Source organism: Gigantopelta aegis, chromosome 10 (assembly GCF_016097555.1).
Source record: "Gigantopelta aegis isolate Gae_Host chromosome 10, Gae_host_genome, whole genome shotgun sequence".
Classification (NCBI taxonomy): Eukaryota; Metazoa; Mollusca; class Gastropoda; order Neomphalida; family Peltospiridae; genus Gigantopelta; species Gigantopelta aegis.
In genome coordinates, this window is record NC_054708.1 from 59476184 (window position 1) to 59491265 (window position 15082).

A 15082-nucleotide genomic window follows, 5' to 3' on the forward strand; every position below is an offset into this window, starting at 1 on the left:
AAACAAAATTTCCCTTTCTAATAAAGAACAATAACAATATTAATCAGACAGCATCTTCTCCAATGGATACAGTATCATCAGTAGTTGGTCCAAAACAAACTGTTCATTGCAAACATTTCACATAATTAGACTTGAATCATACCCGTAACATATTCATTAATATCTATGGTTTTCCATCAAACTCCTGACGGGCGTATCATGTATCTCATCAGTTCTCTTGTTTAAATATATGTTTTACAGCGAAGCATGACCTGAACGTCCTTGAACTTTTAGCTAGTCTAGACCCCCCCCCCCCCCACACACACACACACACACACACACCCTACACACACACGCGCACACACACACACCCTTGCACAATCCCCAGTACAGTAAGCCTGTCGAGCGGATGAATGTTGTAAGCACGAGCCTTTCTCTCTCTCTTTTTTTTTTTAAACTTTTTAACTTTTTTGTTATATACATATAGACTCAAACATCAGTTTAAAAATAATAAATGTCCCTTCTAACTAAAACGTATACATAGAGCGCTTGGGGTCACCACAGAGCAATGAATTTCGATTGTGTTTATTTCATTAGGTGGGTTCGACAGGGTTATCCAAAAAAAAAAAAAAAAAAAAAAAAACGGATGTGTAAGATAAAGAAAAAGGCAAAACTGAATCTGCGACTTTACTTCTGATGCCATCATTTGCAGAAATGGCGTGTTAGTTCGAAAAGTTCAACGTCCCGTCGCCCGAACACGACCAAAGCTAAAATTCGAGCACGCTTTTGGTGACGTATTACACACACGGCACTTATTCAGGATGTCGATCGACTTGCGGAAGAACCAAGATGCGATCATCAAAGCCTATAATGACGTGGTGAACGATAAAACAGATACGAACTGGTAATATGTTTTTACTTTTATTTGTGTACCTTGAAAGTCCAAAATACTGTGTTAGTATAAAGGCATTCTGCAGGAAAAGGTATGGAACTGGGAGTGGATAACATGTTTTTGTCACTTCCGCCTTGCTTTAACTAAGTTAAAGCACTTCCTGGTGGAGGCTATAGTATACTTCACAATAAACAGCATACACATGTATTGCAATAACGTTGTCTTGGAAGTTTTTAACAAAATGAACCTTTTGTGGGGTGTTTTTAAAAGATATTTTATTGAGTGGAGATTTTTGAAATACCATTTTGTTATTTTATTTATCACTCCATGATCCATCAATGCAATCTTGTGAGTCATCAGTTACCACTGTAGCTAACAAATGCACGAGTCGTGAACTTCATGCATGACACATGATGTCAAGCAGTGGTACAAAAAGAAATCATTAACAATTCCAGGGCTTCTGGAATTTTATAAAAATCCACTAGCAATGGGATCAGTGATTTTTAAAAATTTACCAGTCATGATTATAAATTCAGTAGCCCTACTTTCATAAATACAACTAGATACATGTATGTCACCCAAAGAAGGAGATAGAGCTTTAAAATCCTTCGATTTGGGTAGGTGAGTGGGACAGGAAAGTCATATTTACAAAACAGACATAAATGCATCATTTGACAACATTGTTTTTTACTAGCCATCAGGCATGATGATGGTAGTTATTTACTAGCCCAACATTGAATATCACTAGCCATGGGAGTGGGTCTACCATAATCTAGAAGCCCTGAATTATTTAGTTCTAGCCAGTTTTGAGATATGTGGAGTATTTCCGCAGAAAATGATTAAAAATGGTTAGTTGAGAGACAGTTATATTAATCAGGCCTTCTAGAATACAGTGGCCCGATGCCGAGGCCAGTGTTTTTTGGATTCGGGCCAGTAAAAGTTACTTTGTGCAATCCCAATGGCAAGTGGTAAAAAATAAATAATCTACAACCCTACGTCTTACGATCATACAAAAACAAAACAAACATCTACAAGTCACTTCTTTCGATTTGCTATCACATGCAATATTTCACTAACAAATAGTTGGCCACCAGCAATCTCTGACCCATCCATGACATCAATATACCTACTGATATAACTTTACTAAAGTTATAAAGTGTAAACATTGGAAAAACAGAAGTTCATTGTTTTTGCTGCCATTTTGTTTTTTTACACTGAAATCCAAAGATTTGTTACTCTAATACTAATAATAATATGCAAAACGGTAACCAATCTTTTATTAGTTTTAAAGGTTGCACGTCACTATTTACAAATACTTTAAATGTGTAAATTATTAATTTAATTTATAAAATATGACATAAATTGCAAACAAGTTTTTTTAAAAAGCTTATAAACACAGTATCATGAAATAGATAAATTTAACAAAGTACCCAAATTGCAAAATTTCTAATATGGTGTGTGTGGGGGGGGGGGGGGGGGGGTAAGCCTTAAAGTTAAACTGCAATACATGTACACTTTATGCTAATAAAGGTTCTTAATTGTTTCTTTTCTCTTTTTGTTTTTTGAGGGGGTGGGTGGGGGGTAAGTTCCCATTCATAAGTAAATGAATAATGCTGTTAATTGTTGTAATATCTCGGAAACATGGATTATTTTTTATAACTTAGGTGGTTTTAGTGGAAACAATTATTTACTTTACGTAACTTTATTCTAAACTGATGAAAATTATTTGCATATTTTTCTAAACAAACCATAAAGCATGCCCAATGAGCCTATCTGTTGTGTAAATTGACAAATTGATTAAACATGATCTTGGTATGAAAAATGGACATTAAAAAGTTAATTATTTTAATTTACTGTTTTTTTATTTTATCAACAGTTAAAATTGGGCAAGTGAATTTTTCACCATGGCCAGTGAATTTTCAAATCTACTGGCCTTATGGCAAGTGAATTTTCAAAATATTCTAGAACCCCTGTATTAATCATAGACGGGGCTGGCCATATGCTAAAATTTTCAAATGCCCGCCAGACAAGTAACTCAAATTTCAGTTGTCCACACAAAAATTAACTCGTCCCAAAACGTAAGCAATTTAAATCAAAATTTAAACTGTTATGTGTGAAATAATTTCACATCATAGAAAGCATTTGGAAGCCCTGTATTAATAAATATGTTTATTTCCCTTAATTTGTGAATGTATTTTTTTTTTTAAATGCTATCGAAATGAAGGAAAATTGGATATGAGTTTATGATTTAAAAAAAAAACCTTTACTTTAGAATGATCATCAAAAATATGCAACTTTTTTGTTTATGTTTTTTGTTTGTTGCTGGGGTTTTTGGGGGAAGGGGTCATAATGGACGAGTATACAAAAGATATATATTTTTTTTTAAATATTAAAAAAAAAAGAGTATACCCCTCTATTTTTCAGTATGAATTTTACATGTAGAATGCACAGCATTCCATTTCAGGAAATTTAATTTTTAAAATTTTAAGGGGGAGTATACCCTCGATTTTTCTGAGAAATCCTGGTGTTTGGCGCTCTCAGTACATACATACTCTGAAGTTGGAGACTGCTTAGATCCCATTACAAATTTTCCTGCACGCAAGCCTACTTACTGTTCTTTGACATTTAGTCAATTAAATGTTAATTGCATGTACATTTAATTGGGGAAACAAATGCAAAAATGTGCAGACTGACAGCCTAATTTTGAATATGAAATTTGAAACTCTACTCATTTTGTAAAAAAACAACTGTGCAGTGGGACATCCCTGTCCTCATTTCAGGGCCGATTCTAAACATTTTCAAAGAACTTTATTAAGTGTTAGTATATAAAATTATGTGTCACATGCTACTAATACTGAAGTACTAACTATATGGATTAGTGTATATAAAACAACCCTTGCTATTTGCTGGAAATAATAACCAATTTGTTAGTACAGGGCTTCTAGATTTTTTTTAAAATCTGTTAGCCATGGGATCAGTGATTTTACAAATTTACTAGCCACAATTAAAAATTCACTAGCCCTACTTAAGTTAGACAATTTTACTAAATAATAGTAATAATCAGATATGTCACCTAAAGAAGGAGATAGAGATTAAAAACACTAATATTGGGGATTGGGGTGGGGTCAGGATATTTATATTTACAAAATAGACTTAACTGCAACATTTTATCAAAGCAAATTCACTAGCCATCAGGCATAGCAATAGTAGTTATTTACTAGCCCAACATTGAATATCACTAGCCATGGGAGTGGGGCTACCATAATCTAGAAGCCCTGTAGTAACAGTATATCCATGTTTAAAACAAAAAACACAAACAAAAATGTTTTTTTACTAAAAAAAATTTTTTAGTTGTTGGTTCCATTTTCTCTTTACAGTCAAGTTTTTTTTAGGTGTCTTACCAGCCCCAAGTTCAGCCAGCAAAAGTTTGGCTAATGTTCGCGAACTAATTGATTGGTTCCTAACATGGCCATTTGGTTTACTGTGAAGTGTATAAACTAGTCTAGCGGATGTTTTTCCGCTCAGTCTGGCTGAACGCAGCCCATGTTATTTTTCGAAGATTGCTTATTCGTAAACAGCGCATGGGATACTTTTGCCAATGTATTTTGCGCATTGGTTCAATGTTTGTATGGAAATTACTGAAGTACATTTCAGCTACTGACAAAAATATTTATTTATTAAAAAATGCAGGTAATTCAAGATTAGGAACATAATATCAGCGAACTAACATATAAATGTTTAATGTATTACTAAAAGTGGCACACTACTGTCTATTATTATTATCAGGCATCGAAATAAGCATTGTGTTTGGTAACCCATTTACAGGTTACCACAAAATATAGCCTGGTAACCTATAGGTTACCACAACTACATGAAAGTTAAAATTGATTTTCTGTTCCTACTACTACTTTTAAGGCTAAAACGCGGACGTTCTAAAATTGTATCGGTGCGTGCGAACATTGGTACGAGAAACGAACTCCGGAAGTAAATTTATCTAGTGGGCACTACTTAAACGCGGATTGACTATAATTGCTTGCAATTGCACAAGTGTGCACGAACATTGGTGCAATTTCGTACGAGAAAACGAAACGCGGAAGTAAACCATCTAGTGGACTCTGCTTAAACGCGGAATGCCTATAATTGCTTGCAATTGCACAAGTGCGCGCAAACATCGATGCAATTCCTTACGAGAAAATGAAACGCGGAAGTCCGGAATGCATAGCCTGGTATACGTTCAGAAACGAAACTACCGTTACGTTGAAATTTTTGTCGAGAACAAAACACAGTTCTCGACTTTTTTTACATGTGGTAACCTCCCAGTAACCTGAACAACCATTCTCGACTTATTTCGATGCCTGATTATGTAAGAACTGAACAAACATGTTACTTTCGGTTCTCTTCATTGGCAATTTGGTTCATAGAAATGGACCAACCACCGCTTGGCTCCAGGCCAGACTATTCTCGGTAAACCTGATTCGAATGTATGCTACACTTTTCAAGCTAGTTTAAATGGAAGCTTGATAACCAGACTATTAATTTTTTTTTAATTCTGTAACGTTTTACTCACTGATTATTCAATTTAATAAATTGTGGAAATATTTCACGCGAATCCAAATAGATTCGGATGTTTTATGCTTGCGCGAATTCTTAGCATTACATTTTACATCACACATGTGTTGCCCCACCCCTTTTATTATTTGGACATTCTTGTCCCGAGTCCGGCCCCCAATCATATCAGAGGTCAGACTCGGGATAGGCGTGTTCAAAACCCCTGTGGTATATAAGCATATATGTTTTTGTATCTTATTAATTATAGAATGTCCAACGGAATGAATTTTAAATGGAGTCTACAAAATGTATATATAATGACACTTTCTATAGATAAAAGAAGTGACTAGTTATTTCTGCTCAAAGATGGTGTTTCTCAATAAACGTCAAGCAACATTGTTCATATATTTTATTTTATTTTTACATTTAAGCATTAGTATTTACTTGTTGTACATAAATTAAAAGCATTAGACGAGTTTAAATTGCTGATGCACGTGTTTGGTGCCCGGTAGTAACATGTCCAAGGTTGTGACATCACTTTATACATACATGTAATGTATGTATAATGCACATGTAAGTAAAATTGCACTTTGAAAAAAACCATGTCTGTACATGAATGCATGTATAGATGAATGTGTACATGAAATTATAGTAGGCAGTGGTGTCAGACAGTTTATATTTATAAAAATCAGAGGTCAACCATTTTATTACCTATTGTAAAAGTGAAGGTACAAATAATTTAATTAATCCATTGCTGTTTCATGCTGTAAAAAAAAAAAATTCATAAAATTTTAAAGGTGTGAGATATACACCCTCGATTGATCCACCGTAGTCCTATGTTATACTGGCACATTTAAACTGACAATTTAATTCTGACATGGGTGTACATGTAGTTGACATTATGTATACGTGTAAGCTTTAACTTCTAGTACTTCCACATACATCTTTTGTCTTTGATTATGTATTTATTGTTGTTTGATATTTTAGGGCTGTGTTTGGATACCAGGGCCAGTCTGCTGTTATCAAGGTCTATGGAACTGGAGGTATTTATTTTCTTCTAAATCTGTTAGTGTACTTGTGGCTTAAACCTGAATAAACCTAACTTGTTTGTACTTGATTCACTCATTTCAACTTACCGGGTATATCCAATTATAGTTCAAGCACGCTGTCCAGGGCAGTGGGTTAGTTGTTAGAGATTAGTGAGAGAGAGGTCTGTGTAGTGGTCTAACATCTACCCATTGGGTCATTAAAACTTGCTCTGGATGGCAGCTGTAAACCCAGTGCCATCCGATGGTCTTGTAGTAAGTTGTAAATAAACTGTATTACTTCTGTTTCAATCAGAAGAAAATCATATTAATATGTTTACCTTTGTGTGACACCCAATAGCCAATCTAGATTTTGTGTGCTGGGGTGTCATTCAGTCAGTAGGTGGAATATATACTATTATATTAGGTATTATCTTTTTCCAGTGACAGCAGGCACATGTCAAAATGTCAAAACCCTTCCCTACTCAAGCAAATTTTCTTTTTCTCAATATATTTTTCAGGGAAGCACAACTCAACACACACACACACACACACACACACACACACACACACACACACACACACACACACACATATCAAGATGGTCGATGCCATTCCGCTGAACCTATGAACAAGTCACATTCCAGGGGTTTCAAATGTGTTAGCAGACACGTTATCCAGGCCATCTGCTCTACAAGCCACAAGGTGAATGCTAGTTACATTCAGAAACATTATTTATGTAGGGTGTGTCAGAGCCTTTGGACCCCAAACGTAGACCTGTTTGTGACCCGATTCAATCGTCAGCTCCTGGTTTATGTCTTACCAGTTCTACTTGGATCTAGATGCACTGGCCATAAGTTGGGAAGGTCTGGACGCTTACGCCTTCCCTCACCAGTCCATGTGTCCAAATCGTGTATGGTATCCAGATCTGCTACATCTCGCAGATCCAGATCCACTACCACTACCCGATACCATTACCCAACTGGGAAAGACTGCTACTTCATCCCACGTCAAGACAACACCATCACAATCCACGTTTGTTCCCGCTATAAGCATGGATCTTGTCTCCGAGGGATTGAAAAAGAATGGATTTTCCATGTTCACGGAGGCGATTTTGAAAGCTCATCATACATCTACAGCGACTGTTTATAATATCCGATGGCTGTGCTTTTACAGATGGAGTCTTAGAAACACGATCATGCCTCAGACAATTTGTGTTGTAAAGCTGCCGGAGTTCCTACTGTATCTACGGAATTCCTTGAAGCTGAATGGCTGTTTAGTTGAGTGTTCTGACGGATACAACCATAACATTTGTTGTTACTAACATCATTTGCATGGTCCGTTTTTGGGCATCCTTGGTGGAGTGGGCTCCCCATAGCTTAATTAATCTAACCTTCCACCAGGTCAGAACCGTTCCAAGAAATGGACTAGCAGATCCTTGTCCAGATAACCTGGGGCTGTTTTCTTCCATTGTTTCTGTATTTTTTGTGCTAGGGTATCATTAAACATTCATTCATTCCATTGTTTCTGATGGATGCAACCATAGCTTTTGTTGTTAATAACATCATTTGTGGGCTACCCATAGCTTAATCTTCCATCCAGTCAGAACCATTCCGGTTATGGGGAGAAGACAGTGGCATCTTCGGAGCATGGAACTGTTGAATGCTGCCATTGTTTGAGGTCAGGTTAAGTAGTAAAGAAATGGAGAAAATTTGGAGTCTTTTTTCTTTTAGAATACATTATACCCACCCAGCCTCCCCACTTCCATTTCTCCATTCGATGTACTCAGTGGAAAGAAGGGTTAGTCGTATGACTGGAAAGAAGGGTTAGTCATATGACTGGAAAGAAGGGTTAGTCATATGACTGGAAAGAAGGGTTAGTCGTATGACTGGAAATGGAAGCAGAGGACTGATTGGAAGATTTTAGCCATCTCATTGGCTGTTGGGATGTTGAGACTAGACCAATATCCCTAGGGGAATATGCCATTGTTTGAGGTCAGTTGAAGTATTCTGAAAAGAGAAAACACTCAAGTTTTCTCCATTTTCACCATTCAAAATTCTAGGCTGAATCGTGACTGATGTTTATACATTGTTTGTGTTTGTTGTGTAGATGGCGGTACCGAAGAGATGGCTGAGGAACTCAACAGTGGCAAGATCATGTACGCCTATCTGCGAGTCAAAGATCCCAACACAGGTCTTCCCAAGTTCGTCTTTATTAACTGGGTAAGATATTTACACATTTGGCACTTGGTGACATTTGGGGGTTTTATTCTTTAGTTCTTTAAAATATATGTTTAGTTCTATTATCTGTTGTATTCTCAATGTAAATCAGGAGTACATGTACATCAAACTACAAATGAAACAAAAAAAGAGTCAAAATTTATAAATATGTAGAAGCATGTTAGTGACAAAATACTTGGCTTGCTTTTGGATAGGAATCGTATGAATTCTTATAATATTCCTATATAAATGAAAATCACATCAGTTCCAGAAAACAAGTTCAAAATTATTTTTGTTAAGTGGGGAGTGATCTTTGCTTCTCAGGTTTTTTATTTGGAAGCAAATGTTAGAAAATGAGAAGTATTCCAAGAAAGTAGTCTGAAAATTAGACAACATATTAAACTTATCTATAGTGTGATTTTTTTCAACAGCAATACAGAAAACTTGAGACAAACAGCGTTAAAGTTTGTTTTAGTTACCAACACCGCTAGAGCACATTGATTTATTAATCATCGCTATTGGATGTCAAACATTTGATAGTTTTGACATATAGTCTCAGAGAAAAAACTTGCTACTTTTTTCTGTTAGTAGCAAGTGATCTTTTATATGCATCATCCCACAGACATGATAGCACATACCACGACCTTTGATATATCAGTCATTGTGCACTGGCTGGAACGAGAAATAGCCCAATGGGCCCACCGATGGGAATCGATCTTAAACTGACCGTACATCAAGCAAGCACTTTAGCACTTGGCTACGTCCCGCCCCAGACAAACAGAGATAAAAGGTTATGATTTATGTTATCGCATCTGTAAATGGAAATACAGTGGACGGTAAAAGCTGCTTGTGAAATGGTTTATCAGAACCAACCTGTGCATACCAGTCCTTCACATTTGAAAATACCAGGCAAGTTATGAACCACTCTCCTGATATCAGTGATAAGCTCCAGGCAAGTGATTTGCATTACACTGGGAAAAGATATCGAGTACTGGTAAGACTTGCCTATATAGACAAAAATGAGTTTTGAAATAGCGCATATTGAACAATCACTGAATCACTATAATGATACTAGTATAAAAACACTGATGCCAGCTGGATTTAAAGCAGCTTTTTGTTTTGAAACAGTCGGTGTGAGGAACGTTGTTACCATAGTTTAGGTGGACTATAAAAAATGCTTGAGATGAAATTAAGGTCACACACGTCAGATGTGAAGGACTGGCATTATAGATTCCTGCCTCCTGTCAACTTTGAGCCGTGTATGATACCAGTCCTTGGTTTTTGAAAATTATAGGCGAGTGGAAAATCGCACACCTCAATATGCTAAGGCGAGTGAAAAATCACTCTCCAAAATAAATAAAATAGGCAGTGTAACTCTGATTGGATTTTGACTGGTACGTCTACAAAATTGTTTATTAAGCCAGTATTTCCTGATTTGTTCAACAAAGAGAAATACCAGTTTAACGACTGCATGGAAGCCACTGCCATGTTTTTAATTTTTATTGTTTTAATAAAAGGACCTCCCTATCAGCTAAATGAGCTATGAAAACTGGATTTTTTTTAAAAGTGGAAATAAATATACCCATCTATGTTACATACACTATTTGTTGAGTGTAACGTGCACTTTTTTTCACACTCGTCGGATTGAAATTACGTGCGCTGTACAAGTGCGATCGCACCCGCGCTCCTTAAAAAGCAAGGTCTGTGATACCCGGACATCTATCGTTTAATAAGACAAGCATCAAAGTCTGACATCCGTTGTTCAAACAACATCTGTGATAAAATATAATATTAATTAAAGTTTGTTTTGTTTATCAACACCACTAGAGCACATTGATTTATTTATCATTAATCCATTAGTAGCAAAGGATCTTTTATATGCACTATCCCATAGACATGATAGCACGTACCACAGCCTTTGATATACCAGTTGTGGTGCACTGGTAGGAATGAGAAATAACCCAATGGGCCCACTGATGTGGGTCGATCCCAGATCGACCGCGCATAAGGTAGGTGCTTTACCATTGCACTACGTTCCGTCCCTAAAATATAATATAGTTATATCTGTTAAAATAGCCATCTCTTTTACATGTTCACCTTTCTCAAGAAGCCATGTTACTATTCTCCCAAATTATCTAATACTGTCTTAATAATAAATAATATCGAGAAGCCACTTTTTATAACTTTCTGAGGTGACTGCTTAACATGAGTGACCGAATATACTTGAAATACTGTTGCAGGTGATACTAACATTAATACTTTCTTTTAATAGCCTCATTTTTTTTTAAAATTCTGCTAGAATTTCAATTGTTAATTACAGGTAAAATCAGGATAACATTGATATGTGATTTTTCTTTGTTTTGCAGCAGGGGGAAGGGGCCCCCGACGGTTTCAAGATGAAATGTACGCAACATATAAAAGACATGACGTCTTTCTTGAAGGTTAGTTTCAGGAATATAGTATTCTCCTCAAATACATTTTTCTCACACATTTATATATTCGGTTCAGTGGATTGTCTGTAGCTGATTGTTCATAAAAAGGTTTGACTAAAAGATAACCCCTTCATAGTCCATTCCTTGATGTGGTGAGGAGGCTTGTATGTCTCGGTAACCCAGAGAGCTATTGCAGCAGGCGCTTTGGCTTTTGTTAGGGACACCCTAGCTGGACTGGTCAATGGGTAGAGGCTAGACTGATATGAACTAAGGGTGAGGTAATCCTAACAGAAACCTCGAGTGCTGAAGTCAGAGGTATTGGGCTGCACAGCGCATTCTAATAGACCACAATACCATGCATCAACAGCTATTATGACTACATTTCTGGACAATAAAGATGTGATCGGTGCTCGCCCTGTGATGACTCGCCAGTCAGGTGCAGAGCCAGGCTCCTTACCTCGGGGCCCATAGGAAAGCTGTACGGCACAAAAACGGTATCATTTATAATCACTGCTGGCCTCGACGTGTAGTCAACAAGCGAATGAAAAGAAGAAGAAGACTAAAAGATAATGTATTTGTCTTATTAGTTCACAAAAATATTTACTAAAAGAAAAGGTATTTGACTTACAGATAAGGTATTTGACTTATTATTTATAAACCTTTGCTTACATTTCAATACTTTTACGAAAAGCATTAATATGAAGTTTGTCTTAAAGAAAATATTTTCCAATACGAGTTCTGAATTGCACATTGTAATGCAAAAGTGGGAACTAATTTCAAACTGTAATTGTTTAAGTGTGTATTGTAGGCTCATTAGAATGATCTGTGAAGTAGGGGATGGGGGTGCTGGTCACGTGCACATATTAAACAAATAAATATAGTCAAACCTACATATTTGCATAGCCTCGGTGCAGCTCGATAATTATAGGATATTAAACAAGCTTCCATTTCATATCATGTTTATGTCCCAAGTGAAATAACTTTCAGTTATCACAAGCTTTAGCAAGTGACAATGAAAATTATTTCACGAGGGACATAAACATGATACGAAATGGTAGCAAGTTTAATATCCTATTTATTACCCATAATCGATCTTAATTTATATCACTCATCTCGTTTCGTTGACGTTCGTGTAAGGTTGTAGTGTTCTAATTGATGACATCATCGTGTGACGTCAAAAATGTTACATCCCACTTGGCATTCTAGTGGGATATATCACTTTGGTAAGCACCAAGATATTTGTAACCATATGAGTAATAATATGTAATTAACCGAGTTGGTCAATTAACCGATAGTTACCGACTTTCATTTTGTTACATCCACCCAACTATTAAACAAAGTGTGGGAGACAGTCTAGCACAGTGCAATAATTCAATGTGGAATTATTATAGTTGACACCTGCGGTTGTATAGTATTTTACATATGTATACATGTTCACATGTAATACTTTCTCAGCTCCCAATTGTGGAGAGGGGCGAGTTGTAGCCCAGTGGTACAGCGCTCGCTTGATGCACTGTAGGTTTGGGATCGATCCCTATCAGTGGGCCCATTGGGCTATTTCTCGCTCTAGCCAGTGCATCACGACTGGTACATCAAAGGCTGTGGTATGTGCTAGCCTGTCTATGGGATGGTGCATATAAAAGATCTCTTGCTGCTAATCAAAAAGAGTAGCCCATGAAGTGGCGACAGCGGGTTTTGTCCCTCAATATCCGTGTGTTCCTTAACCATACATGTATGTCCGACGCCATATAACCGTAAATAAAATGTGTTGAGTGTTTCGTTAAATAAAACATTTCCTTCCAATTGTGGAGAACCTCAACCACCTCTTGTGGCCCAGTGGTCAGTTATGTAAATATCAGTCTGCACAAACAGCTGACTATTCAAATTAAAGCTAGTTATTACATGTAGCTGCACGTATCTGGAATTTTTTTAATTTTTATTTCGTACATGGTATGTAATTTTTGCCATCTAATATAAATATTAATGCTATAGTTAGAAAAAAACACAACTGAAAAATGTTTTTACAAAAGTCTTTTAAGTGTACGACATGTCAGCATGAAAAAATAAAGCATACATACATGTATGTGGTTATTTCCATTTTCCCTCATTTCTGGATGTTAAGAGTTTAGAGAAATTACTCTTCAACTGTTTATGCACTCCCCATCTTGTGGTTTGGTTGTCCATCATTTAAACATCTAAAGTGAATTTTATCTTTGTCGTGGCATACAGTTCTTTATCCTATAACTTATAATATCATTGACATAAACCCATTTGATATTTTGGTGTATTAACCCAGTTAATATATTTATTGATGTTAATGGGTCATTTGTTTACAAGCCAACATGACCTGTATACTTGAGCGTAACGTTTCGATAAGATTTAAAGTGTGCAATATGTCAAACTACATTTGTGTCAATCATAATGTCGTCATTTTACCAATGAAGGCGACTTGATAACTGTGATAAAAATATTTAATGAAAATGTTATTTTAGAAGTGTTATACATGTGTAGGATAAATAAAATTTGTTATTCATCTTTTTTAATATGTAAACAGTCAACCTCGTCTAGTTAATAAGTATATGTCTCGGCAGAGACAAATACCGATTAATATAGACTCAGCTGATATTTTCCATATTAAAGGGTGTATACTACCAAATCAAATCCCATAGACGACAATAGTAACATATGTGGCTAAAACTCCTACCTGCAACGTATCAATCGACATAAACGCCACAGATATAAATACTACCACCCCTCACCCTTAAAGTGAATCACAAAAAAGTGGGTGTCAAGCTGCTAATTTCTGAGATAACGGGTAGCGTCTATGACTACCCTAGTTCCGCACAAAATTTGAGTACTTTTTTTTACAGGTACCCCATACATGTTCCAAGCACAAGGCTACTTGACACAATGGTACTAGATGAAATAAAATTGCATACATTTTTAGCCCAGATGAAACTAATTTTTTTTACAACCAACACACTCATATTTATAACCAATCACAGGACTTGTGGTGCTCACTTCTCTATCAAAAGTTGGGTGCACCTCGAACTTTGACCCAGCCGGAAGTTATTTGGTTTAGTACTACCTATAAACCATTTGCTACGAATCCTCAATTTTAACCTCTTAATTCGTACAGGTTTTTTTAAATATGTCATCCTTGTTGATCATTTTACATCTCTTGATGTGTGTTTATATTCTTTAAAGTTTACCGTATTTTACTGCTTGTTGTTTCAGATGATCCACATCACTATAAACGCGAGGACGGAGATGGACGTTGATGAGGATGAGATCTTACAGAAGGTTGCCAAGTCTTCTGGATGTAACTACAGTGTTCACAAGGAGAAGCCAAAAAAAATTGATGCTCCCACACCAGTGGTAATAAATTTGTATGAGTAATATCAGGATTTTATTAGCTATATTCATAGACTGATAATCAGCAACATTCCCCAAAGGCTATGTCATTTTTTATTCTCAATTTTTGGAGTAAAATATTTCCAGTCTGAAAGTAAATAATTCCCTTTTTTTATGATTATATATAGATATATATTTTGAAAAAGATACATATCACTTGACAAATGCCTCTTCCCTTTCCATAACATTCCATAACGAAAAACAGATATATTAATTTGAATAAATACATACATAGTATTACTCTTTTAAATTCTAACTTAATTTAATTAAAAGTTTTTAAAATGCAATCTAATTAAAATTAGCTCCACTATTACATGTGGATCTAAAGACAGCCAGTTGGAGCTCATGTCCACCAATCAAAACCTTACTTGCAGAATCCTGCCAGTGATTTAAAACTAACAACACTGCATAGTCCCCAATGTCCAGGTAACATTTCGTCTGTAAATAATAATTTAAATATTGACCAATCACACTTCGCCTTTTATAACGTTATTTGGGAGCATACAAATTCTAAAAATATTGGGCGAGTCTATTTTAGTGGCTGCAGTACAGCGAACCATACCAATACGTACG

At 36.0% G+C, this 15082-nt stretch overlaps 1 protein-coding gene across 1 annotated transcript in view; it reads left to right on the forward strand.

Moving 5' to 3' along the window:
• Positions 1-766: 766 nt before the first annotated feature.
• Positions 767-15082, forward strand: part of LOC121384766 (drebrin-like protein A) — a 32888-nt gene continuing 18572 nt past the window's right edge. The window contains exons 1-5 of the mRNA XM_041515312.1: positions 767-883; positions 6407-6462; positions 8554-8666; positions 11030-11104; positions 14333-14473. Of these exons, the coding sequence (XP_041371246.1) occupies positions 801-883; positions 6407-6462; positions 8554-8666; positions 11030-11104; positions 14333-14473 (468 nt within the window). The 5' untranslated portion in view covers positions 767-800. The remainder of the gene's footprint in view (positions 884-6406; positions 6463-8553; positions 8667-11029; positions 11105-14332; positions 14474-15082) is intronic.